Source organism: Macrosteles quadrilineatus, unplaced genomic scaffold (genome assembly GCF_028750875.1).
Source record: "Macrosteles quadrilineatus isolate MER2022 unplaced genomic scaffold, UCM_ALF_1.0 Scaffold_1__1_contigs__length_201487025, whole genome shotgun sequence".
In the NCBI taxonomy this organism is placed as follows: Eukaryota; Metazoa; Arthropoda; class Insecta; order Hemiptera; family Cicadellidae; genus Macrosteles; species Macrosteles quadrilineatus.
Window position 1 is genome coordinate 102,734,664 of NW_026542594.1, and position 27,560 is coordinate 102,762,223.

Below are 27,560 nucleotides of genomic sequence, written 5' to 3' on the forward strand. Positions count from 1 at the left end.
TTTTTCGTTGAGTAGGCTAATACATTTGATAAATTAATACTGATGCTTGATGACAAATATGTGCTTGCATAGCTTTATATACAGGGACGCATTTTGTGCATTTAACTCAAAATATGCGTCAAAATGAATGCCGATGATTGATGGCAAATCTGTTGTGCGTCCATACCTTTAGTTTAAGGCTAAAATGATGAAAATCGGTCAGGTAGAAGACCTTTATCCCGACTCAGAAAAGAAAAACCAATACATTTTTGTAGATGGCAATAATTGGCTTACCAGTGCAGTATGCATAATCTAAACATACGAAACATGTGTTAATAATTTAACAGCTTATTGTTATATTGTTATTTAATTGATTTTTCTTTGATTAATGATGTTGTTGTTAACAATTTGCATTTGTGTTTACAGTATGTTCCTTATGTTAAGTATGCGATTCTAATGTTATGTACTTAATCTGTACCATTAATATAAGTGAGTAAAGTGGTGTATGGATTTCACAACCATTATTTTACTAGAGACCGTTGTATTTAACCACAACGGGCTCTGTTGCTAGTAGTATTATATATTGTCTGTGCTATGGCTAAAATACGTTTTCATTACTGCATCAGCTGGAGACACTCTCTGAATATCTGCTTCAACCATTTGTTGTCAAACATTGATCTCGTAAAATAGTGAAATTATTTTTCGTATCCACTAATAGAGCAAGGTTTGTACTAAAAGAAAACCTTCTTTTAGTTTAAAAAATACATGTTTCACTGGAAACATTTTTAACCATTGTAGTAACACCATTATAGCTTAAAAAGTTGATAAGTGATAGTTTACATAATATTTAGCACATTTGACGGATAAACCTTTTTTGAATTCGTCATATTATAAGTGTATGAAAATTCATATATCTGTGTATCAATATCTACTTATCTCATTTCTGTTCAATTGATGTTATACAATTTCAATGATACCAGTACTTAAATGGGAAGTCTTACAGCTGTTATAAAACTGTGCATACATTTTATCTTACGAGTAAATTTGCTACCAATTGATATAGTATGACAATTCTATTCTACTGCAGTACTTAGCATTCTACCACTACTCACATTAAACCTTCCATATTTACTTTTGGGCTAGTGATTAATTTATTGTATTAATCATACAATATAGTGAATAGTGTAGTTATTTATTTATTTCGTTTCTATGACATAGCTCTATTTTGTAGAAATCAATTATGCAATCATAACAACAGAAATACTGCATCATTACATTTTACGGTGACATAGTATTTATTTTACATATAAAAAATTTAAGCTAATGCAATAATTAGTTCAATTAGAACCATTGAATATTGAATAATTTAAACATTAATCGAAGACGAAGCGGTTGACAACTTTCAAACAGTTCACTAGGCCTAGTTGCCTTCAATAATTGCAATGCGAACTGTATGCACTGAGGTCGGCAAACAGTGTTCACAGTGTGCAGGCACTTTGGACGTTGTGGCACTTGGACGTCGTGCAACAGTCAAATATTGATTGGACGTCGTGGCACTTGGACGTCGTGCAACTGGCAGAGGCTTTGGACTTGGTGCAAATGATACTTCTTTACAATCCTACAGTGCGCTGTTTCACGACGTCCAAGTGCCACGACGTCCAAAGCTTGTAGAAAGACTATATTTTTGGCAGTTACTGTACTTTTGGACGTCGTGGCACTTGGACGTCGTGCAACAACTCAAAAATTATGTTTTGGACGTCGTGGCACTGGAAAAATATTATTGGACGTCGTGGCACTTGGACGTCGTGCAACACTCCCCACACCACTTTTATGTTGCTGCGGTCGTTATCACAACTACGTCTCCCGTCTATGTTTCGTTGTAGTCGCGTCGGAGGCATTTAAAAGAAAAAACAAATAAACAAATTATTGCTACACAAAATGAATGATAAATGCGCCAATTTTAGTTACAATCATGCTAACACGATCTGACATAGCGACACAAAACAACGATAAATACACTAATTTAAGATACAACCATAGGCTACTAACACGGTCCGTCTTGGGGGTTATGTTTACACAAACTCAAATAGTAAATAAATGTACTCAATGCGTTTCGAATTGAAAAATAAATAACAGCAATTAAATTATACAGCTGATCAAAATGTAAACAATTATGTTCTTCATAAGGATAACATTGGAACTTTAAAAGCCACTGGGGCAGAGCCCAAGGGACTTATTCAAAAATGTAAGGCTTGTTTGCAAATCTACGCGACACGCTCTTTCCAATGAGACGTCAACGGATAAAATCGGTTATGAAATGGCGGAGGAGTTCAACCGACAAAGTTTCATGTAGCGTATTAATTATATAGATAGTTTTTAGATATAATATAAAATACAACTATTTTATCAATTTAACACTGATCAGTTTCGCTCAGAACTATCAACATCCATAACAAGTTTCATAAGTAAAGATGTGGATATTACATGTACATCCTTTCTATCGGTATTTTTCCTGTCTTTGCTTGCTAATGTCATCTGCTGAACCCACATTCTAGTTTAACCCGACCATGAATCTAAAACCAATTAACATTTTCTCAATCTTCGCCAGATTTTGCAATTCAGGCATAAATAATACTGCATGAATCCATACGATTAGCAGATGTAACTTTTAAATACCCCCGCCGTAGCAAACCTGCAAACCTGTTACTAAAATATTTCGACATATTTATTCCCTATTTAAATACAGTAACATTAGATTTAACAAGTGCTTAGGTTTGCTGCTACGGGGAAAGTAAAAAGTGTTTTTTGACCATACGTCAATAGCATAGGATGAAATAAATAAATTTGCCAAATTTTATCAATATATATCCATAAACAAGTAAACTACACAACAATTTTCATTTTCTCCATAAGAATAACATGGAAATTTTAAATTACACTATTTTTGAATTTTCTTTGTGACCATTAGACATACAACAGCGCTAAATTATATTCAATACACTAAATTATTTCTTTTTTTAAGCTCTACAAAACGGTTTGGAAAGAAATTGCAAAATTTTTTGTTTTTAGGGTCAAAAATGGGAAAACCCCATTTTTAGCACATAAAACCCCCCATAAACCCCCGTTCCCATGGTCCGATTATGCTGGATCGCGAACTCGTTCGAATAAACGTAGGTTTACACGTTTGTAAAAAATTTCATAAAAATCGGATCATTTTTGCTCGAGTTATCGCACTAACGGACACATCTATACTATTATATAAAAATCTAATGGTGTCTGTCTGTATGTGTGTTACTAATAGGTGCAAAAACTACTGAACCAACTGGGCTTCAATTTTACAAAAATATAGCTACCATATCAAGGACCATTATAGGATTATTCACATTTCGATACTGACCGTAGGCTTTGCCCCTTTGGCTTTAAAAGTTCTGAGGTGAACATTTTAAAAGTAAATATTGATTGTCCTCCATGGCTGCGATGAGAACACTAACAATGTTTGTTTACATTTGCTTTGACATTTAAATGTAAACAAGAAGAACTGCTAAACTGCATATTTCACAATTTCAGACAGCTGATACAAAGAAATTAAATATAATATTTTCCATAACTATGAGGTAGACTTATTTTAATCTAACCTTTTATCATGGATTATTTATTCTAAAACTATGTCAATGATTATAGAAAACAAGATTCTATAACAGTTGCTGTATCAACTCGGGCTCTGCTTTGGATTTTTTAAAGCCTCTAAGTTATGAAAATAATGTTATTGATATGTTTTCATGGAAACAGTATGAAAATTACAATGTATAGATGTTTGAGCAAATCCAACATCGAAATTCTTGAACGATTTCAGGCTAAGGCACTGAGAAGAATTATTGGCGCACCCTGGTTCGTATCCAACACTACAATTAGGAATGACTTCAAAATTAAATCAGTGAAAGAAGAAATTACTGACCTTCGCAAAAATTATCAAGAAAAATTAGAATATCATCCGAACAGTCTTGCTGTTAATCTGCTGGACAATAGTCAGTGCATTATGAGGTTAAAAAGTGTTGTGCATGTGCTGGACCTAAGCTATAGATTTCTGTAAATGTTTAAATGACTGATCCAATTTTTGGCAAGACTTGTTGATGAACAGGTGCTTGCTTCCTGACATTGTTTTGATATATGTTTTACTTATTGTTCTCATATTTGAAGTTTGAACAGATTGTAAAATGAATTCTGATAAAAAAAAAAAAATTGATATGTTTTTATGGAAACAGTATGAAAATTACAATGTATAGAGATGTTTTGTATGCATTTGGAGGCTACTTTAAATAAATTCTAACTGATTAACATGTGTTAGATTAACTTAACATAACTTGCACATCACATTGTTTTTTATATGTATATTTAGGTAAATTAAGTTATTGTGTTTTGCTAAACCTATGCTTAAATTAAACTAAAGAATATCATAAATAACTAAATTGTATGTCGTTGATTTTTGTTTTCGAAAATCTGTTGTATATGTGTAACTATATTTAATTATCAAATGGTAATACAAAATACTTTGATCTTAACATAGCTTTTAGTTCACATTTACTTTATTTGATACATTTATTATTTGTGTTTTGCCACACCACTGAAATTTAACCAAGGGAAATATCATAAAACTAAGCAGTACACAGTGTTCTTTTGTTTCTAAAATAAATGAAATATCTGTTACTATGTTTACTTAATGGTAAGTGTGAAAATTTAAAGGCAATGGACGATGGAACTGATTAAAAGAACTGGTTTGTATATTAAGTTGTTTGTTGATATTTTTGTGGAGTAGAATCAGAGATGCAATGAAACATATACTGTACTAGCTGTACCCGCGGGCTTTGCCCCGTTTAACTTCTTAATTTTCAAGATGATCTCGTTCGCATGGCTCAATCACGTCCTGGTTGAAGTTCGTTCGCTCTGCTCACTCACCTTTAGGTTGGAGCTCGTTCGCTGCGCTCACTTGCCTTCAGGCTTTGCCCCGTTTAACTTCTTAATTTTCAAGGTGATCTCGTTCGCATGGCTCAATCACGTCCTGGTTGAAGTTCGTTCGCTACGCTCACTCACCTATTGGTTGCAAATTAGCTGTTGTCATAAATTAAAAAAATAATAGTGCTGCACCCTGTTGGTAATCCTTGTAACTTTAATGCTAATGAACATCATAGAACAGAACCAACTTGTTTAATTGAAACAACTGTTAAGATATTATTTTCTCCATAAGGATAACATGGTAACTTTGGGAGCCTGAGGGGTGGACCCCAGAGATCGGAGGGTAAAATTCTTTCTTAATGAGCGTCTACTACCCAAAAGGAAGATGCCTGCCAAGTTTCAGGTTCCTAGGTCTTATGGTTTCTGAGATTTCGTGATGAGTGAGTGAGTCAGTGGTGTTTGAGCTTTTTATATAGCCTATATGGATGATTTGCTATTACATTTTTTAGTCCTTGATGCTTTGATAATCATATTTAGTTTTGTCCGCTGTCTTTAATGCTAAATTATTTGTTTAACATTTTTTATAGTACCTATAGATATAGTTTCTTTGATATTTCAAAAGACTGTATTGATAAGGCACAGCAATATTTCTAAAGTTTATAACAGCTGACTTAGTTTTGCTAATGATTTATTGTGAGTGAAGAAACTGAAGATGGAAGGATTTGTGATTTAATATAAAGAAGAGAGAAATTTAAAAAAAAGTTCATTTAAACTTAATAATTAGTATTTTTGAAACTTCAAAATTGAAATTTAAAATATCAATAATAAATTAAAAGATATGTAATTAAGGGAGATGAAGGTACCTAAATCATGTATGTCAAAGTGTGGCCGTTAGAGTTTGGATGGAACTATTTGATGATTACTGATTGATTGAGGGTGTAAAACTATGTTAACCGTGCTGATTCTGCTACCAAATTAATTAATGGAAGTGTGCTGGGCCCATAACCCAGAGGTCCGTGGATCGTAACCACGCTCTGCTACCATATGTGGCCGTTAGAGTTTGGATGGAACTATTTGATGATTACTGATTGATTGAGGGTGTAAAACTATGTTAACCGTGCTGATTCTGCTACCAAATTAATTAATGAAAGACGTGTTGGGGACCAGAGGACGGAGATCTTTTACCCAGACCGGAAGCTTGCATAGCCAGCTTTGATTTATGCTAATACAACTAATTTACTATAAACTATCCTTCCAAAACTTGTGACCTAGAAAATGACTGTTAATGAAATGATTGACTGGTTATTGAACTACTTAAATAGGAAATGCCAAACAAATTATTTAAAAGAACTATGGAAACTTCTGGGGAAAACGTGTTGCCCTAATCATGTTGAAAATGGTCGGAGCCTGAAAGGCTGGACCAGTAAGGTACCTAATTCCTACATTTTCAATGTCGGGGCGACCCTTGTAGGTCTCCCCCTTGTTTGCTAACTAGCCTGACATATTAATCTATATATATTGTAAACAATTATCTAAGGACTTATCCATTTAGTAGGTTTTTCCTGGGGAACACTTGTTCTGTGAGAGTTCTTGATCGTGGATGCCGGTGAAGTGGGAAGAAGGTAGAAGGTTGGGAAAGGTCGGTGGGAAGAAGGTTGGGAAAGGTCGGTGGGGGAAGCCGTTCGCTTGCTCGTGGTGGGCTGACGAGTTCGCCATGCAGCCCTGCCACACGAAGCGCTGACACTATAAGAAATATAGCGTGCCGCTATGCGTCACAAAAGTTTTATTCTAAGATTTGGTCAGTTTTCCTCATATCAGCCTACACAAGATTTAAAATTAATCAAAACCAAAATGGTGGTATCCACTACTTGCCAGATTTAAAAGTCATAACTTAAACATTCCTATTAAGGCCATAAAAGTTGAATTTTGTTTCTAAAATCGTTGGTGGATGTGTAACTATTATATGCAACAGATGGTAAGATTAAAATGTTTCTATTTTGTGTCCTCTTCCCGTTGCAAAGCACGGGTACAACAGCTAGTATATATATATATATGAATTTGAACGGATGGTGTTTTTGGCCTCTAGGGACCTCAAAATAAAAAAATTAAATCGGTCCTCGGTCCAGGTCTCACCATGAGTACTACGGTAATAGCTTATTCCCTATATGGGAAATTCGCTTATAAAAAGACTTGCCTGCTTTGAGAGAATTATTGTACAAATAGTTGTCGCCATACCTTGTGAGGTTTGTTTTCTAAAATGTTGTACATTTACCATAGTTATGAAAAGCATTGCTTTCAAGCAAGTGTTCTACATTCAACTATCTCAAAACATTGACGGAAGTAGTTGTTCTTGCTTTTCAGGCGTTTATTGCTCGTCTTCATCTTCTACAAATATCAGGCAGTTTTTGAGAGTGCATTCTGAAACTTTCCTTAATTATGACACTCTTATGCGAATTAGGTATTTTCTTGTAAAACGAAAACACAAAAAATACTTTATCCTTCTTCAAGTCATTGCCAACACAACAATCAATACAACAAGTGTGTTGCCAACACGGTGATATCATCTGGGTGGCGTCGTCCTGTAATCCAGCTACTAGGAGGTCACGAATTGTGGATATTTATAGGCATGCACTGTGGATGCGATACTCCCTGGTGTGGATTAACGTCCGCACGAGTGAGTACTACGACTATCCGCAGTGCTATCCTGATAATTAGACCAATTCGTATATACCAAGGCAAAAATGTGGTTCGGATTCCACTATAAACTGTAGGTCCCTTAGTTGCCATTAGCTGTATGGGCTATTAATTAACACCTGTGTCTAAGGAATGTCGGATAACAAGACTTCAAGATCGCGCCACTCATCCTACACTCATCTCCACTCATACTTGGCTTAAAATACCTACTTTGTATGGTCACCATTTAATAAGAAAGTATTAAAGTAAGTATTAAGTATCAAAAATATTTCAAAGTAAATAATAAGAAAGCATGTTTATAATAGCCTATTTAGATAAAAATATTGATTTGAGGATACCTGGTTTTTTATAACTGCAGAATCATGAAGTTGTTTTAATTCCCAATGTAAGATAAATTTAATTTGTTATAACCTTATTTAGTGGTTGTTAAAAGTGATAGTGATCAGTGGTTGTTTCCAAATTGTAACTTAAATGTAAACTCTCTGTATTATTTGATCAGTGGTCATCATCCAATTTTTCCCCTTTGTGCTGTGTTTAGGTTGTGGCTTAATTTTAACATAATGCTATGATACTTTGTATTGTTTACATTTACTTTATTATTTTTTAACCATCATGGCAACTCATAAGGCAATGTTAAAATTTAAAAACTTTGAGTTACTTTTAAATTGTATAGGCGTTATCAAAAATTTAAATTGATTTTGTCTAAACCTTCTAAACATTTGACGAAACAACCTTGGTAAGATTGGCCAAAATATATTCAGCGGTTATCAAGTTGATGTGTTTAAAGTTTAATACCTTAATATATCTTAATACCATCTCTTTGTTTTTGACCAGGTTTACTGGATTAACGGTGTCAGTTTTCTTAATTTTTAATCAAATATCAAAATAATATTATGTACAAATAGGTCAACTCACAAACTTGGCGGGTGGAGTAGGGGGTTGAGTCAGTTACTCGCTAGATTATCCTCAAGGAAATCCTTGATGGAGAAATAGGCCGACTGAGTAAGCTGGTCTTTTATTGTTTTTTCAAAATTCTTGGTCTCAAGGTTTCTCAAGTCCGGCAGCTTGTGAAACAGCTTCAATGCCATGGCGGGGAAACGGCGTTGTGTACTTGTTAGGCGTGTTCTCGGTATATCTAACTTGGTTTGCATTGAAGTCAATGCCAAAGAGCTTTGCTTCGCTCCGCTGTAAAGAAATATCCCCGTCGCAGCAAACCTGACAACTAAGCTAATTTCAATTTGTCTGAATTGATTTTCAATTAAATATATTTAAATAACATTATAGCTCGAGTACCTAGGTTTGCTGCTACGAGGAAACTAATAAAGTGTGTTATTTAGTAAAATATTAATAGCTTAGTACAAAATAAATAAGTTTGCCAAGTTTGATCAAAATATATCCATAAACAACCAAACTACAACATTTTACAATATTCTCCATAAGAATAACATGGGAATTTTAAATTTACAATTTTTTAAATTTTCTCCATTACCAATAACCATACAAAAATACTTTTATATACAAAATTATTTGTTTTTTTAAGCTCTTTAAAAAGGTACAAAGAGAAATTGGGAAACTTTGTGTTTTGAGGGTTAAAAGTGAGAAAAACCAATTTTTACCCCATAAAACCCCCCGTAAAGCCCTGTTCCCATGGTCCGATCATGCTGGTTCGCGAGCTCATTCAAGTTTTTCCCGCTTTACACCTTTAAACCAAATTTCATCAAAATCGGACATAAATTACTCAAATTATCGCGTTCACGGACACATATATATATATATATATAAATCTATATTAATAAATAATACACCATAGTACCCTTTTTTTAATTATTTTTAATGACTGATGCATTTCAACACTAAGGTCATGGTCACAGTCCTTAATATAGGGTACTATGGTGTATTATTTATTAATATTAATTACAGTAGCCCTACACGTGAACAGTATCAAATATAATATAAATCTATATATATATATATATATATACATATACAAAAATTTGAACGAATGGGGTTTTTGGCCTCTGGGGACATCAAAATAAAAAAGTAAATCGCTCCCGGGCTTAGGTCTTACCATGCCACCTACGGTAATAGCTACTTCCCTATAGGGAAATTCGCTAAAATAAAAGATTTTCTCTGTAATTCTTTTGTAAATGAAAAATGACTACTTTACTTTGATTGATACACCTCTCTTTGGATGCAAAATATTCTCATGTGTTTGGGATATAATTTGATATTCCGTAAAGGTGTGAAAATAACAAAAAATTGCCCCCTGGTGGGTTTTGAATGAATTTAATTTACAGTAGAACCTCTTTAATCCGAACCCCTGTAATCCGAACGTTTACTAATCCGAACGCCTCATTGCTGTACTCTATTAACAGTACAGTAGTTCTTTATTGTATACTGTATTTATTTATATACGCACCGTAATTATTTTAATTGTAATGTACAGTAGGTACTGTTTATTCTTTATGTTTACTACTGTATTAAATAAACACTGTATTTTACATTATAAAGCATTTTTCAATTTTTCTTAGCTATTGTTATGTAAAAACAACAATATGTTCTGTAATCCAAACTATTCAATAGTCCAAACTACCCCGGTCCCAATTAGTTCGGATTAAAGAGGTTCTACTGTACTTTAATAATGAGGACATATAATCACAGAGCTGCGCAGTGGAATAAAAGATGTTACTTATGTTTTACTTAATACTCTGTGAAATGAAATATTGACTCTGAAAAAATATTGTAATTTAAAATGATAATTTTGTACTGAAAAATTGCAAGTATTAAAAGGTTGTAAAAATACTGATTGGAAATTCAGTTTTAAGAATCACTTTACCAAATGTTTTGAAAGAGTGATACCAAGGATTTTTTTCACTTTGTATACTTTGTTCGGTTAAGCCGATTACTTTTTAAATTACTCCAACCTGGTAATAAAATATATGCTGAACACAGGAAAATGAATAGATTTGATTTGTAACAATACTGTTTCTATATTTATAAAAGAAAAAGTTTGTATGTATGTATGTTCATATTTGAACGTTATGGACTCCGAAACCGCTCGAAAGATTGTAATGAAACTTTCAGGCATTATTAAGTATTATTCAAGGATGGTTTGTGTGAAGTTTGGTGCAGATCCGTCAAAAGGGCTCCCCCCCAGTGGCTCTGGAGTTTACCATGTTAACCTTATGAGTACTTATATTTAAATGGAATTAAAAAATCTTAACAGCTGGTTCAACTAAAAAATTTGATTCTGTGATGTTAAATAGCATTAAAAAGTTAATAGGTTTACCAACAGGTTGCAGCACTATTTTTATTATATTTATGACAGCAGCTAATTTGCAAACAAAAGGTGAGTGAGCGTAGCGAACGAACTTCAACCTGGAGGCGAGTTAGCGTAGCAAACGAGCTAAACCTGAAGGCAAGTGAGCGCAGCGAACGAGCTCCAACCTAAAGTTCAGTAAGCGTAGTAAACGAACTTCAACCAGGACGTGATTGAGCGATGCGAACGAGTTCATCTTGAAAATGAACGAGCATTTGACATAAAACCACATTAGGACAGGACGACGTCTGTTGGGCCAGCTAGTATTAAATAAAATATTAAACCATCTATATATATAATACGCTAAGCCGATTTTTGTGAACAGAACTCCTCCCTCAATTTTGGACCGATTTTGATGATTAAAGTGTCAAAAATATTGCCCTGATCTGTAGTTTTGCAAAGTGTTTTTCGTTTTTTGATATCTTTATTAGTTTGGGCAGGATCTTCCATCAAATTTTCTCCCATAAGATTAACTCGGGGGAATCTAAATATTTAATTGGAAACTTTGATCCTCTAATTTGAGAGAATGGCTGGGCGTAGAAACTTGGTAGAGGTGTCCAAAGAAAGGTTTTGGTCTGTAGATGAGTTATGAAAGGAAAACGAACTAAATTCGCTTAGGGCTCTGCCCCAGAAGCCTTTAAAGATCCCTCCACAGATTTGTTTACATTTTGGTCAGGTGGATAATACTTTTTAATAAAACAGCTGTTAATTTTAAAATTATATTTTAAACAACACACATTTATTGGGAGTTACTGAACTGTCCAAAAGAAGTATTTGCAATGTTATTTTCTTATTTTAAAATAGATTTTCTTCTGTATCATGTCATGTTTTGCAATATAAAGTTCTTTTACGAAATCAGTGGAAAATCCTTTTATCACAATAACTCTTACAATTATTTGTTATTGATCATCTTATATTACGAGTTGGTGTCTGCCTTTTTAACACATTATTTTCCCTATATTTTATCATATTATTCTAGACAGATCATCATAGGTTCATAAGATTATTGTCATACATGCTTTCAATTATTGGAAAAATCTTCGATTGTGTAATACAATACAAAATAATACAAGGGCAGGGTGCCCATTTGAGCCGTGTCCATATTTTGTCAATTTAATAGTGGTTTACAGCAACTGGATAAAACTTTTTACAATATTTATGTAGAAATATGTGCATGATTTAGAAAGCCATTAAGCTGGAAAACTGCAATATACTGCAGACTTTTCAGATAGGTTACTTCGATGTATTCATTCAGCTTAGTGAAAACATAATATATATATATGAAAATGCCACATTGCTATGTTATTTGCAATATTTGTTGCCAATGAAGGCGCACGACCATATAAATGAGGAGGCCCCTAACAGTTCAAGAATAAAAGCCAACTTCACTTCAAGTATATTCCACTACACCTAACATTCCGTAGAGAGATTATATTGACAACTTGATGTAACTGATAAGGCTGAGACAACTAACTGACATCCCCCATGTCAAGGAATGCCAGCTTTAACAGTAACCCCACAACCAATTTCTTAAAACTGCTAGAGGGTTATTCATTGGCACAGGAGTACGATATGAACTGACGCGACGTGACGAAAGAAAAATCAAACTTGCACTGTAACGGATATACCCCCTTTGAAGTTAGAACATGTCTTCCCAACAAACAGATTTTTTTTCAAATATAATCATAGATTAATCTGCATAACATTGATGAAATCACGGGAGTGTTTAACTACAAAAGATCCACCAATACGATTTTAATACTAGGTATTTAAAGGTTCTTCCAAAGGAAGAGATACCAGATAGCATACTCACAACTCCGATGACGTATGGGAAATTTTTTTTTTCATTGAATGATCAAAAATATTTAGTAATTAACGTAATTAATAGCGTTATTGTTTTTACACTCATTAATATTTAAACAATGCTAAATGCTCAAAATATGTATAATTTCACTCAATTTATCGCAGTTAGAATAATTAGCGTAAGCCTTGAAAGTAACCGTCGATTTTGACGGGTTTCACCTAGTTATACAATATGAGTGAAACGCAATTATTAAGAATATATTCACAATGAACAATAGATACCATAGATAGAGAGTATTGATTGTATTATTGAATTTATGTAAACTAGTGGAACCCCGTCGAAATCGACGGTTAATCTTGAGGTTTTATGTAAATTCAGCTAACTGCGATGGATAGAGTGAAGTCATTAAAATCTTAGTTAAATGAAGGGAAGATAAGCAATAATAAGTATGACGATTGTGTTCCCAAAAAAACGTGATTGATGAATTCGTTTAACACAATATTTCCTACCTTTTTATCGGCTTTAGGTTGCCCAACAGGTTTTTTAGTAGTCTTATAATTGTTTGTTCATGAGTTTGTTTCATACCAAAGCCACTTTCACTATATGGGAGAATGAGTTCATATAATTAGTCTATCATGTTATGGAAAGAGTCAATATTTATTACTAACCACTAATTCCATCTGCTTTAGGAAAATCATTCAGATCGCATCTGGATTTATAAGTAATACTCATCTTTGGTCATAAAAATACAAAATTCTATCAGCATATTAAATCAGTTTTTTTTGTTTGATAAAAATATTTGATTCTCCAGAAAGCAGTAATATTCTTACTTCAATGTCAACAATTTTAATTCCATCTCTTGCCACATCGACCCATGTATTTAATCATCCTGTTCTTACTTGATAATTCATTAACTTATGGGGTAGTTTTGCCTTGGCCATATAGATCACATAAAGCTTTGCATGTATTTCGTGGATTGGAATGAACCATAACTGTAGGAAATTTGATCACAAATCTTGAACATTTGCGGAACCAAATCCATAACCTAGTCCAGCCTTGGTAACAAATTATGCAAATGCGATGAGATGTGATGACACTGTTGTGTTTCCGAATGTTTTGTATGTAGTGAGGTTTAGATGCGTTGTTCGACCTAGCTACATGTGTACATCAAAGTAAAAACCGTGTACACATTTTTTTTAAATACCTGAATTGACATTAGTTCACCTACTTTACCAAAACCATAGACTCAGTAGTTAGTCTATTCCAAAATTTGAACACAGCTCTCATCCTCAACGTACTCATCTATGACACAATTTTCAACCCGATTATCAAAAACTTTTATACCAATAAATGAATCTCAGGTGTTCTTTCTTGAATTTAAAAATAAATGGGAAAGTAGGAAAAAAAGGCAAGTGCCAACCTTACAATATATATAAGCTAACCCGATAAGGAATAGTTATATGTTCCTTTGAAATTGATATGTCACACTAATTTCATAATTTAAAATTTTCTAAAGGCAATAAAGCATAGATTTTTGAACAAAACTTTTAAAACGTTATCATAAATTCATCATTTTGTTGAAACTATAAAAAACTTGCCATGCGGTGGAGAATCCATTTAAAATCATAAATAATAATGTAAACATTTAATTTTGACAGTTTCAGTAGACCTTTGAATACAATTTTAATATTAACAGCTGGTTCATTAAAAGTAGTGTAAAATTATCCATATGGTCGAAATGTAAACAAAATTGCAGAGTGAACTTTAAAGGCCTCTGGGGCAGAGCCCCAAGGAAATTTACCTCGTTTCTATTTTGAGGGCTCACCTACAGACCAATACCTTTCTTTAGACACCCCTACCAAGTTTCTACCCCCAGCCGTTCTCTCAAATTAGCTGTGACAAAAACCTCGTTTCCTCCATAAGAATAACATGGGATGGGAATTTAAAGGCCACTGGGGCAGAGCCCCGAGGGAATTCTCCATGTTTCTCTTTTGATGGCTCATCTACAGACCAGGACCTTTCTTTAGACACCTCTACCGAGTTTCTACGCCCAGCCGTTCTCTCAAAATAGCTGTCACAAAGAAAAACAGTTTCAAATTAATATATAGTTTCTCTTTTGATGGCTCATCTACAGACCAGGACCTTTCTTTAGACACCTCTACAGAGTTTCTACGCCCAGCCGTTCTCTCAAAATAGCTGTCACAAAGAAAAACAGTTTCAAATTAATATATAGATTTCACCTTGAAGATGCAAAGCCTCAGGAACTAAGAAAGTAATGATTTATTATTTTGGGTTACCAGGCTCAAAGTCAAAGTCAAAGTCATCTTTATTGTCACAAAACGTTTTTTTAATGCTCTGGCACAGCCAGACAAAACAGGTGACATTGTCAAACTATACTAAAATAAACTAGCTTATATTGGTAAAAATAAATACATAGTAGGTAACAAAACAAACAATTCACATTGATTTGCCTTCGAGAAACTGACCAATACTATAATAATTCTTTTCCAATAAAAATTCAAAATTTTTTTCTTTAAAAGATACTAATCCTATTATAGATTTGTAGTCCCCAGGCAAATTGTTAAAAAATCTTTTACCCATATAAGAAGGTGTCCTTTCCACAAGATTTAATCTGTGAATAGGATATTGAAAATCTGTATGAAATCTAGTGTTATAATTGTGCCGATTATTTTCACTGTGGAGTTTTTCAAAATTTGATTTCACATACAATAAACATTTAAGAATATACAAATTAGGGACGGTTAGAATCTTTAGTTCTTTAAAAAGTTGTTTGCAAGAATGTTTTACGGAATTAAAAGTCATAATTCTAAGTATTCTTTTTTGAAGTTTAAAAAGTTGATACGAATCAGATGTGACGCCCCAAAGCTCTATTCCATACTGTAAAATTGACGAAAATAAAGCGTGATAAATCATTAGCCTAGTGTTTAAATCAACAACATTTCTTAAGACCAACATTTGAAAACATACTGAATTTAACTTTTTAGAGGTGTTATGAATGTGATTCTTCCAATTCAATAAACTATCTACATCAATTCCTAAAAATTTAACTGTGTTGCTAAGATTTATTTTTTCATTATCAAAATAAACAAAGCCTTCAAGATCGTCCCTACACTGTGCAGTTTGAAATTTTACTATTTGTGTTTTAATGTGGTTCATTTTTAAACCGTTTACTTTAAACCATTTTGACAGATCTTGAAGAGCTTGATTCAAGGCTAAACTTAGTTCATGACTGTCTTTTGATTTAATGATGGCTGTCGTATCGTCAGCATATAACAACAAACTAGGTTTAACATTCTTAGGTAGATCATTTATGTACATCAAAAACAATAACGGTCCTAATATAGAGCCCTGAGGCACCCCCATAACAATCTTTTCCCATTCAGAAGCATACTTAATGTTTTCTTTAATAATAACTGTTCTTTGAAAGCGATCGTTTAAATATGATTTCAACCACAAAATAACTGATTCTTAGAATCTATAAGAGGATAATTTATCAAGAAGAATTTGATGGTGTACACTATCAAAGGCTTTGGATAGATCACAGAACACACCAATAGTGCTCTGTGACCCATCCAAGCTCTGTGTTATTGAATTTACAAAATGAGCCACAGTGGAAGTGGTACTTCGATTTTTCCTAAAACCAAACTGTTCATCAGCTAATAAGTTATTAGATTCCAGAAAATAGGACATTTGATTGAATGCAATTTTTTCAAATATCTTTGAAAAAGAAGGCAGGACAGAAACAGGTCGGTAGTTATCTGAATTACTCTTAGAACCTTTTTTAAATAATGGCTTCACCTCTGCATACTTCAAATGATTAGGGAAAGTGCTATTGGTTAAAGTCTGATTGATGATTATGGACAATGGCTCAGCAACAAACTTAATTACTTTTTTTATCATAGTAGTTGAAATCCCATCCCAACCAGCCGTTTTTTTATCGCTTAGTGACTTGACTATTTTGATAACTTGCTGATGTGTAACTAAACTATAGTTAAAAATTGGAATATCAGGCCTATGTGTGATTGATTTTTTTACTAGTTCCATTGCCTTACTCTCTGAAAAATTTATTTCTCCCCAAAGGTATTTCATTTTTTTTTTACAACTGGCCAGCCAAATATATGTTGCAAAAGGGATTAATTATGCAGTTTGTGAAGGACTCACACCTTATTGCTCAATGCAAATGGGGCCAATCGACTTCTGAGTCGATTTTTTGGTGTTTTATTTAAAATTGAGTTTTATTGAATTTAAATGGAAGCCTATCCTCGTAACCCTTCTAACTCCCTAGCCTTCGACCGAAACAGTGCTTTGTTGCTCTTGTTAAATTACTACACAATCAAAAACTCTCACCTTTATCAATATATTACTCTGTAGCTCAATTTAAAGAACCTATTAGTAATAGTAAATGCAATATTACGGCATATTAAAAAATCTTCTTCTTGTTACAAATATTCAAAATGTGGAGTTTTAGTGCAAATTGTTTTCATATAAATCAGTAATTGATGAATACCTCTTAATACTATTTACCCTACAGTTGATCTAATATATTTAACAATTAAAAATAACGAGGTGTTAGCCCGTCCTACGTACGGGAGTAGTCAGTTAAAACTGTGTAGGCCTAAAATTCAGAACAGCTAGTTACACGTATAAAGACAAATTTTATTGCAGCCTACAGTAGAAAGAGTAATTATCAATTGAGAAGTGTATAGGCCTAGTCAATGATATCACCTTCCGTCGCATACCTGCCTCTTCCATAATCAATATTACCACAATACAATTTACTCATACTATACACAATTTCCAGTAGGTCTGAATTGAAACTCCCTAAAATAAAACGAAAACATCCAATAAAATTCACAGTACACATAATTATAACGTTGGTGTCCTGACATCAATAAACGAATTGTCCACACACATCCTTCATATGTCAACTAGCTGGCCCGACAGACGTCGTCCTGTCCTATTGTGGTTTTAAGTCACATGCTTGTTCGTTTTCAAGTTGAGCTTGTTTGCATGGCTCAATCACTGGTCAAGTTCTCAATCAATCTTGTTGAAGTTCGTTCGCTACGCTAACTCGCCTCCAGGCTGAAGTTTGTTCGCCACGCTCACTCAGCTTTTGGTTGCAAGTTAGCTGTTCTCATAAATTAAAAAAAAATATAGTGCTGCACCCTGTTGGTAAGCCTATTAACTTTTTAATGCTATTGAACATCACAGAATCAGATAGTTTAGTTGAACCAGCTGTTAAGATTCTTTAATTCCATTTAAATATGAGTACTCATGGGAAACTCCAGAGCCACTGGGGCGGAGCCCTTTTGACGGATCTGCACCAAACTTCACACAAACCATCCTTGAATAATGCTTAATAATGCTTGAAAGTTTCATTACAATCTGTTGAGCGGTTTCGGAGTCCATAAAGGACAAACATACAAACATACATTGGATTTTATATATATAGATTTCACTGCATCAATTGCTAAATAAATAAGTGTAAACAAAGAAAAGTAAACACAACAACATATTTGTAGTATATTTGATGATTTTGTATTCAATATATTTGTAAAACAGCGTTTCTTGTAGGAAACCAAAGTTGTATAAAATGTAAATGTGTGTTAGTGTGTGTGTACATCACACCATATCACGCCACGTCTGTGACGTCATATCAGGTGATATTTAATAAATTCCCATTGGCTGCCGCGACCACGCTATACCCGTGTATCTAACCACATGTCAGTCCGTCCTAGTCCTGCACCCGTACACCTTTATCCTGGTCCGTGCAGCCCGTGAAGATAGCAACTTCATAAGTATTCGCATGGCTCAATCACGTCCTGGTTTAAGTTTGTTCTCTAAGCTCACTCACCTTTAGGTTGGAGCTCGTTCGCTGCGCTCACTTGCCTTCAGGTTAGCTCGTTCGCTACGCTAACTCGCCTCCAGGTTGAAGTTCGTTCGCTACGCTCACTCACCTTTTGGTTGCAAATTAGCTGTTGTCATAAATAAAAAAAAATAATAGAGCTGCACCCTGTTGGTAATCCTTGTAACTTTAATGCTATTGAACATCATAGAACAGAACCAACTCGTTTAATTGAAACAGCTGTTAAGATTCATTAATTCCTTTTAAATATGTAAAATCATAAGGTTAACATGGGAAACTCCAGAGCCACTGGGGCGGAGCCCGAAAGCCCGATCAGAATAAAAACTACTTAGTTTTCCTATTTAATGCCCAAGAATCGGTGTACCGAATTTCAGCCTCCTAGGTAAATGGGAAGTGGGAGAATTAGTGATGAGTGAGTGAGTGAGTCAGTGAGGGCTTTGCCTTTTATATATTTAGAAGATGTATATTTAAATAATCTGTCATCCTCTTATCGAAGGATTGAACGTATCAATGATTAGCATTACACATGGGACCAAAAATTTACAATAAATTACCCGCTGGGATTAAAAACATTGCCTCATTCTCTAAATTTAAACTATCTTTAAAAAATTTCCTTTTGGAGAGGGCATTTTACTCGTTAGAGGAATATCTGGAAAATGAGTATATTTGAAAGATATTGCTTCTCCCATAGGTTTGTAGCTTATTACATGCTTTATTTCTTTTGTAAGCTATTTTATTTTAAAATGTAGTATAGTATTAGTATTAGACTTTGTGACAAATCACCTGTCAAGAGAATTGATGTAATGTGATGATGTTTAATAAATAAAAAATAAATAAAATACACATAGTATAAATAAGTCAACCCTTAGTATGTCTTTTAATTTGATCCAAATGCTGAATTTGTGTTACAAACGCTGAATGTTTACAGCTGTTATGTTAAGCAAATTATGTTATACCAAAAGCTAGTTTAGAATCTTAGCGTCGGCTGCTAGACTTTTCAAAAATTAAAAGTCAATTTCTAAATAACTGGGACCCTAAACTAAAATTATGGCTTCGACATTCCCTAGTTCTCAAAATTATCTTTCTTTCAACACAAAAATCATGAAAATCCGTCGAGTGGTTGATTCAGAATCGTGAAATGAAAAAAACCTGTTACGTTTTAATATTATAGATTATCTATGATTTCAAGAACATGTGACTACATAGACCTACTGAAACATGATTGCTATGGATAAAACATGTCAATTAATTTATGTTGTGCAGATTGGTGTGAGCTAGGAATACAGATAATACATTTAATACAAAACATTTACTTAAACATTTACATTTACATTACATTTACTTAAAACAAATATATAAAACTACACTTCGGGCCTAGCACAAACGAAACGGTTGAATTTCGACGTTTCCTGTACGATGCCGGTCGGACGGACTCAGTTTAATTTCTCAATTCGATTTTTTTTATGAGCGATTTCTGCGAATTCTAATAAAGCACTCCGGTATATTCAGACAAATTGCTTTCGAATTTGAAACGCACGTACTGATATTCCCGAAAAGTGAATTTTCCGCAAATTGATTTTTGAGATTTAACTGTTTACCGGCCCTCGTATGTTAATATCCTTCCGTGTTCACCTGATTGGCCACTGTTGTTCATTGCGTCGGCGCGCGTTTTGAACATTTGAATTCAAATCGGTACACCGCTCTATTATAGAATACATTTTTTAGTGTTGATTTACAAAATCATTGAATTATCTGTGATTAAGATGCTAGGTTAGTTAATATTAGTTATCTAAAAAAAATATTTATATCAGGCACTTTGTGTTATAAAACTGTGTGTAAAAATTGAACAATATATTTGTTTTACAGACAGAGATGCTGCTTCATTCTGTGCTGTTGGTGTGGTTTACATTTTTTGTTGGGTGCAAGTTCAAAATGCTAGCATCAGCTACCGATGAACCATTGCAAGGTAAGTCAACCCATTTCCGTTATTGGTTTTTAATAGAATTTTACTCTTTATTTTACTCTCTTTTTTTACTAGGATCATAGACTGGCTAAAACGGGTGACTCTTTCAAAATTAACTCAATTCGCTTTTTTAATAAACTACCTGACAGTGCAAAATTTGTTGATTACACTATTTTTAAAAATAGAATTTATAATTGGCTAATTCAAAATCCTTTCTACAGCATAAGTGACTTTATCAAGTGTAACTAGATCAATGGAATAAATGATTCTTATTCTTATTCTTTATTAATAAAATTTGTATAAACAGAGAAAAAAATTAAACTAGTTATTGGTCACACTGCTTATCTTCCCTCAATAGTGTGGTGGCTTAGAGACAATATCAGCAATGATCGTGACCTGATGGATTAAAGCTGCAGCTTTTGTACATTCTTCCATACCCTAAATACAGTCCTGTTGTGTGAGTTGAGCAACTAACATCATTTATGGATGGAGGTGTAGGTCCTCATGGAGGGTACGAGGAAAAGTAAGATTAGACAACGCCGCTATTATTAGAAAATTCCAAACTAAAAATGTCATTTGAGCCTAACCCCACTCCTCTAGCACTATCCGGTAACTCAACCAAGCAGTGCCATGTCTACTATGTGCCACCATGTCTACTACTGACAGTGCTATTATTAGAAAATTCCAAACTAAAAGTGTCATTTGAGCCTAACCCCACTCCTCAAGCACTATCCGGTAACTCAACCAAGCAGTGCCATGTCTACTATGTGCCACCATGTCTACTACTGACAGTGCTATTATTAGAAAATTCCAAACTAAAAGTGTCATTTGAGCCTAACCCCACTCCTCTAGCACTATCCGGTATTCCAAACTAAAAGTGTCATTTGAGCCTAACCCCACTCCTCTAGCACTATCCGGTATTCCAAACTAAAAGTGTCATTTGAGCCTAACCCCACTCCTCTAGCACTATCCGGTATTCCAAACTAAAAGTGTCATTTGAGCCTAACCCCACTCCTCTAGCACTATCTGGTATTCCAAACTAAAAGTGTCATTTGAGCCTAACCCCACTCCTCTAGCACTATCCAGTATTCCAAACTAAAAGTGTCATTTGAGCCTAACCCCACTCCTCTAGCACTATCTGGTATTCCAAACTAAAAGTGTCATTAGAGCCTAACCCCACTCCTCTAGCACTATCCGGTAACTCAACCAAGCAGTGCCATGTCTACTATGTGCCACCATGTCTACTACTGACAGTGCTATTATTAGAAAATTCCAAACTAAAAGTGTCATTTGAGCCTAACCCCACTCCTCTAGCACTATCCGGTAACTCAACCAAGCAGTGCCATGTCTACTATGTGCCACCATGTCTACTACTGACAGTGCTATTATTAGAAAATTCCAAACTAAAAGTGTCATTTGAGCCTAACCCCACTCCTCTAGCACTATCCGGTAACTCAACCAAGCAGTGCCATGTCTACTATGTGCCACCATGTCTACTACTGACAGTGCTATTATTAGAAAATTCCAAACTAAAAGTGTCATTTGAGCCTAACCCCACTCCTCTAGCACTATCCGGTATTCCAAACTAAAAGTGTCATTTGAGCCTAACCCCACTCCTCTAGCACTATCTGGTATTCCAAACTAAAAGTGTCATTTGAGCCTAACCCCACTCCTCTAGCACTATCTGGTATTCCAAACTAAAAGTGTCATTTGAGCCTAACCCCACTCCTCTAGCACTACCCAGTATTCCAAACGAGCCTAGCCCCACTCCTCTAGCACAGCCCCACTACTTATAGTGCCATCTTAAAAGTAGGGATACTTCCCTGTCCCACACTGTAAAATCAAAATTTATCGACACTAGCGTTCAGTGTTACCAACATGAGCATGAAAAACAAGCTTCAGATTTTTCAATGAGATGTGAAGTCTACTTGTGTTGGTTAGTCTATGGTATTGGTTAATCACTCAAGATACTAAGATTTTGAATAATTTTTATGATAAAATTTTGATTTAGATGATTTTATGATATTGATGTATTGTTTGTGTAGGATGTGTAAATCACCCTCCTTCATCATGTCCTGTAGTAGACGAAGAAACAATCTGCAAATGCCAAAGAGTTGAAGGCTCAACTGTTGTGTGTTGTAATATTGACTCTGAGTACAAGTACAAAGAGAGCTTGGCATGTGTTTGTAAGTGTATTTATATAAAGTGTATTTTAAACTCAAATTAAACCCGATTTTAACTCGACAATTCGAACCCAAAAAACACCAACAGCTAGTTTTATCTAAAAATATGTTCTAAAATTGTTCTCATATTCAAAATTTGCTGCTTGATTTTAATTATTTCCTTTTTAGTATGATTTAGTATTGAATATGAAAAGTTGACTTTTAGTACCTATTCAAGCTGTTCATATTTGACATTTTTTAATTCTACATTCAACAGTTTATTTTATTTATCAAAACCGATGCGCAATGAAGTGAATATACATATTTAAGTGAATATATATATTTGACTTACTTGACTTAATCCCTTTGACTCCTGAAGCATAGGGCCTCCATGGGCGCCCACAGGGGGGTGCACTTGCACTCCCCTTGCAAAAAAATTAGGAAATTTAATATTGGTGATGGTCGGATCCGGATATCAGACTACCGGATCCGATCTAGAACCGGCACCCAATGGGATCCAAAAAATTCCAGATCTTTCTATTGGTGGATCCGGTTTTGATGGATCCGATTTTTCCAGATTTGTTTACTAACACTAAGCTGTCTGTATCCATGTACAATTGTACAAGACCGATTTTTTTACTAACACAAAGCTGTCTGTATCTATGTACAAGACTATCTGTGACTGTGTACAAGAAGACTCGGAATCCATAACGTTCAAATATACAAACTTCCTCTTTTATAAATATAAGATATAGGCCTATATAATATTTTATGGGGTAAAAGTTTTTCCCAGTTTTGACCCTAAAAACACAAAACTTTGCAATTTATTTCCAAACCCTTTTGTAGAGCTTTAAAAATAAATAATTTAGTATACCGTTTGGTTTTACGGTTTTATGGGGTAAACAATTTTTTTTTCTCGTTTTTGACCCCCCCCCCCCAAAACACAAAATTTTCCAATCTAGGCCTTTTTAAAGAGCTTAAAAAACAAATAATTCAGTATATCAAAGTGTTTTTGTACGGTTATTAGTTACGGAGAAAATTAAAAAAAATGTGATTTTAAAATCCTCATGTTATTCTTGTGGAGATTATTGTAAAATGTAGTTTGCTTGCTAATGGACATATTTTGATCAAACATGGCAAATTTATTTATTTTATAATAAGCTACTAAAATTTTACTAAAAGCACACTTTATTAGTTTCCCTGTAGCAGCAAACCTAGGTACTCGTTAAACCTAATGTTATTTAAATAGAATTGAAAATCAATTCAGGCAAATGGAAATTTGCTTAGATGGCAGGTTTGCTGCGGCGGGAGTATTATATTATAAACAAGTTATAATAATTATAAATAGTGTACATGTTGCTCGAAATCGAGCAATTGCAAAGAAGTAAAGTAGTTATTTAAAAACAAATAACTTATTTAAAAACGAATAAAAGTCATAATTTCCGATGAGTTTAAAATACTGTACTCAACTCATAGATTACGTAGGCTACCTAACAGGGAAATATAATCAACATTTCTTGTAAATATTTATAATTTTTCAAAAACTGATCTGGTTGTTTAGTGTATTCTATAAATTAATGTTTCCCACTTATAGCCGCATTAGGTTGTTCATGTTGATCTTCGTCAATAATAATGAAGTCTGCATGGTACTACCCATTGTCGCCAGTACGTTTACAAATTTCATTCATTTTTTTATAGCGATTACATTTTGTTTACATTACTTAAGAACTGCCTGATTTTCTGCATAACCACTCTGTCTCAATGAGCGATCAGACATGCCAAGAGCAGCAGCTTGTCTACGCGCCGGGCGATGCGGGCTCGTTAGCACAGCTTGTCGCACTCGCTCCACGTTCTCCGGCGTCCTCACTGGCCTTGGACGGCCTGTAGGCCTACGTTTTGCAGTTGATCCTGTGATCTAAAGGTATCCACCCACAATTTGATGGTGTTTCGGGATGGGATAAGTTCCCCACGAGCCACATTAAAATGCCTACGAAACTTACGTTGCGTACCAACAACAGAATCGCCATTTTTAAAAAACGCCTCAACGGCAAACGTGCGATGTATACTGGTCCACTGCTCCATGGCGACTCAAATGGGGTCACTTGGCCTTGAGAATGAGCCGCTCCCCACCACCCCCCTCCACTCGGCTGCCGGACTGTACTCGCTTGAAAACCGTCAGATATTTCTGCCGCTCCCTGTATTTCCCTGAAATAATGCGGAATTGAAAGGCCTAATGTTGTTCAGATGGTTTTTTGTTTCCCTTAAATGTGAATAATAAAGTGAATAATGTGAATCCTTCAATGAAAGTTTTATTAAGGTTTCTTGGATGTAGTCATATTATTTTAAAATCACTTGACTTTTATGAAAACATATATTTAATGTCCTTGCCGTACCAGTTTAATTCAGCCTTGGAGGGTTTTCCTTTGCCAATCATCATCAAGTTAAGTCCGTGTTTCCTACAAAATAGTAGCACTTCGGCTAACATCCTTGTTCATTGTTTGTGGGAATCTTCATATTGTAGGTATTCTTCATTATATAGGATGATAACGATAGTAAATGTTTTTAAAAAATCTCTTTCAACGATTTCTCAAGAAATACAGTACCCTGTCAATTTTTTTTTTCTTATTTGTTCAAATAAATTAAATTGCCCAGGCTTTCTCGATTTTTTACATTGTATATAAGAATGTTAATTAAAATAGTAAATATTTAATTTCAACAAAATCAGTAAATGTATAGTACCCATTACGTTAAATTGAAATAGTTGTTTACGCAACGATTGCGTAAAGACTCGTAGAAGTTTGTAAGGCACTCGCCAAGGCTCGTACCTTAAATTTTCTACTCGTGTCGTTAACACTATTTACGCGAGTTGCGTACACTACTTTACCTACGACGGTGTTTTAATTACTAAAAATCAATTACAAAAAAAAAGAGAGGTTACGTTTTTGTTTATAACCTCTCATTGCACTGACAGTCATGCAACGAAACATTGTATCAAACACTAATTGCACCAATCAACAATTAAATTGGCCTGAACAGCTGATTAGTTGAATTTCGAATCATTACAATTTTTCTTCTCCTCTCTCAATCCTTGAACCTTATTGGTCTGTTACCCGTGTTGTTATGAGTAAATAATGCTGTTATGAAAGTAAACAATGCTGTTATGAGATACTTTTCAATTCTAAGAACTGTACTGAAATAGCTAAGTACTTTAAATAACGGCCGTAGGGAAAATAAATAACAGCAATTAAATTATACAGCTGATGAAAATGTAAACAATTATGTTCTTCATAAGAATAACATGGAAACTTTCAAAGCCACTGGGGCAGAGCCCAAGGGACGTTTTCAAAAATGTAAGGCCAGTTTTCAAATCTACGCGACACACTCTTTCCAATGAGATGCCAATGGATAAAATCGGATAGGAAATGGCGGAGGAGTTCAACCGAAAAACTTTGTGTTCGCGTATTAATTATATAGATTGTCTATTTTTATTCTGTAAATGTATATGACATGGTGGAGTGATTAACTGTATTAGAAAATATATGTAAAAGCAAAATATTTCGACCATACATACCGATCCTCTGGCCTGAGAAGAGAAGAGAAAGAGAATGCCAGAATTTAAAGGACGCTTTGTAGAATGTTTTATACATCTAATACCCTCGTCACAGCAAACCTGCAGAGTAAGCGAATTTCCATTTGCCTGATTTGATTTTCAGTTATATCTATTCAAATAACATTAGGTTTAATGAGTACCTAGGTTTGCTGCCTACAGGGAGGGTAATAAAAAGTGTGTTTTTTAGTAAAATATTAATAGCTTAGTATAAAATAAATAGATTTGCCAAGTTTGATCCAAATATATGCATCAAAAAGCAAACTACAAAATTTTACAATACTCTCCATAAGAATAACATGGGAATTTTAGAATCAAATTTTTTTAAATTTTCTCCGTGACTAATAAACGTAAAAAAATATTATGATTTACTGATTATTTGTTTTTTAAGCTCTTTAAAAAGGTCTAGAGATAAATTGGAAAATGTTGTGTTTTGGGGGTCAAAAATGAGAAAAAACAATTTTTACCCCATAAGACCTTAAAACCAAACGGTATACTAAATTATTTGGTTTTTTTTCAACTCTTCAAAATGGTTTGGAGAAAATTTGGGAAATATTATGTTTTGAGGGTCAAAAACAAGAAAAACCAATTTTTACCCCATAAATCCCCCCATAAAACCCCGTTCCTATGGTCCGATCATGCTGGTTCAGGAACTCGTTAGAATAAACGTAGATTTACACTTTTGTACCAAATTTCATCAAAATCGGATGATTTTTGCTCGAGTTATCGTGCTAACAGACATACACACATATATATATGTATGAATTTGAACGGATGGTGTTTTTGCCTTCTAGGGACATCAAAATGAAAAAGTAAATTGGTCCCGGGTCCAAGTCTTACCATGAGACCTACGGTAATAGCTTATTCCCTATATGGGAAATTCGCTAAAACCTATTGAAAACTCAGATTGATATTTTTTTTGGTAATCGAAGACGTTAATTGGAAGAACTCATAGTTTTTTTTTAACATTCATCACAACGTATATTTTTACTTGATCCTGTAGGTCGTTGTAAGCTAATCAAAAGATTGGTTATAACTTTCGTTTTGCTAGGTGAGGGTGGTAACAGTACCTCGACAATAACATAAGCACATGCTTGCGTCCCTATTACAATCTGAGCAGTAGCGTCGACTGCCGAGCCAGCATAATGACAGTGGTAGTACCATTCATAATGCGTACTGCTAGACAACATCCCTA

At 34.2% G+C, this 27,560-nt stretch overlaps 1 protein-coding gene across 2 annotated transcripts in view; it reads left to right on the forward strand.

Moving 5' to 3' along the window:
- The window catches only part of LOC129001177 (protein halfway), a 145,130-nt gene that overhangs the window by 23,786 nt on the left and 93,784 nt on the right, over positions 1-27,560 (forward strand). The window contains exons 2-3 of one of the 2 annotated variants that reach the window (XM_054428426.1): positions 20,500-20,599; positions 22,642-22,782. In XM_054428426.1, coding sequence (XP_054284401.1) covers positions 20,506-20,599; positions 22,642-22,782 — 235 coding nt within the window. In that variant the 5' untranslated portion in view covers positions 20,500-20,505. The remainder of the gene's footprint in view (positions 1-20,499; positions 20,600-22,641; positions 22,783-27,560) is intronic. The other variant, XM_054428500.1, reaches the window with a different exon arrangement.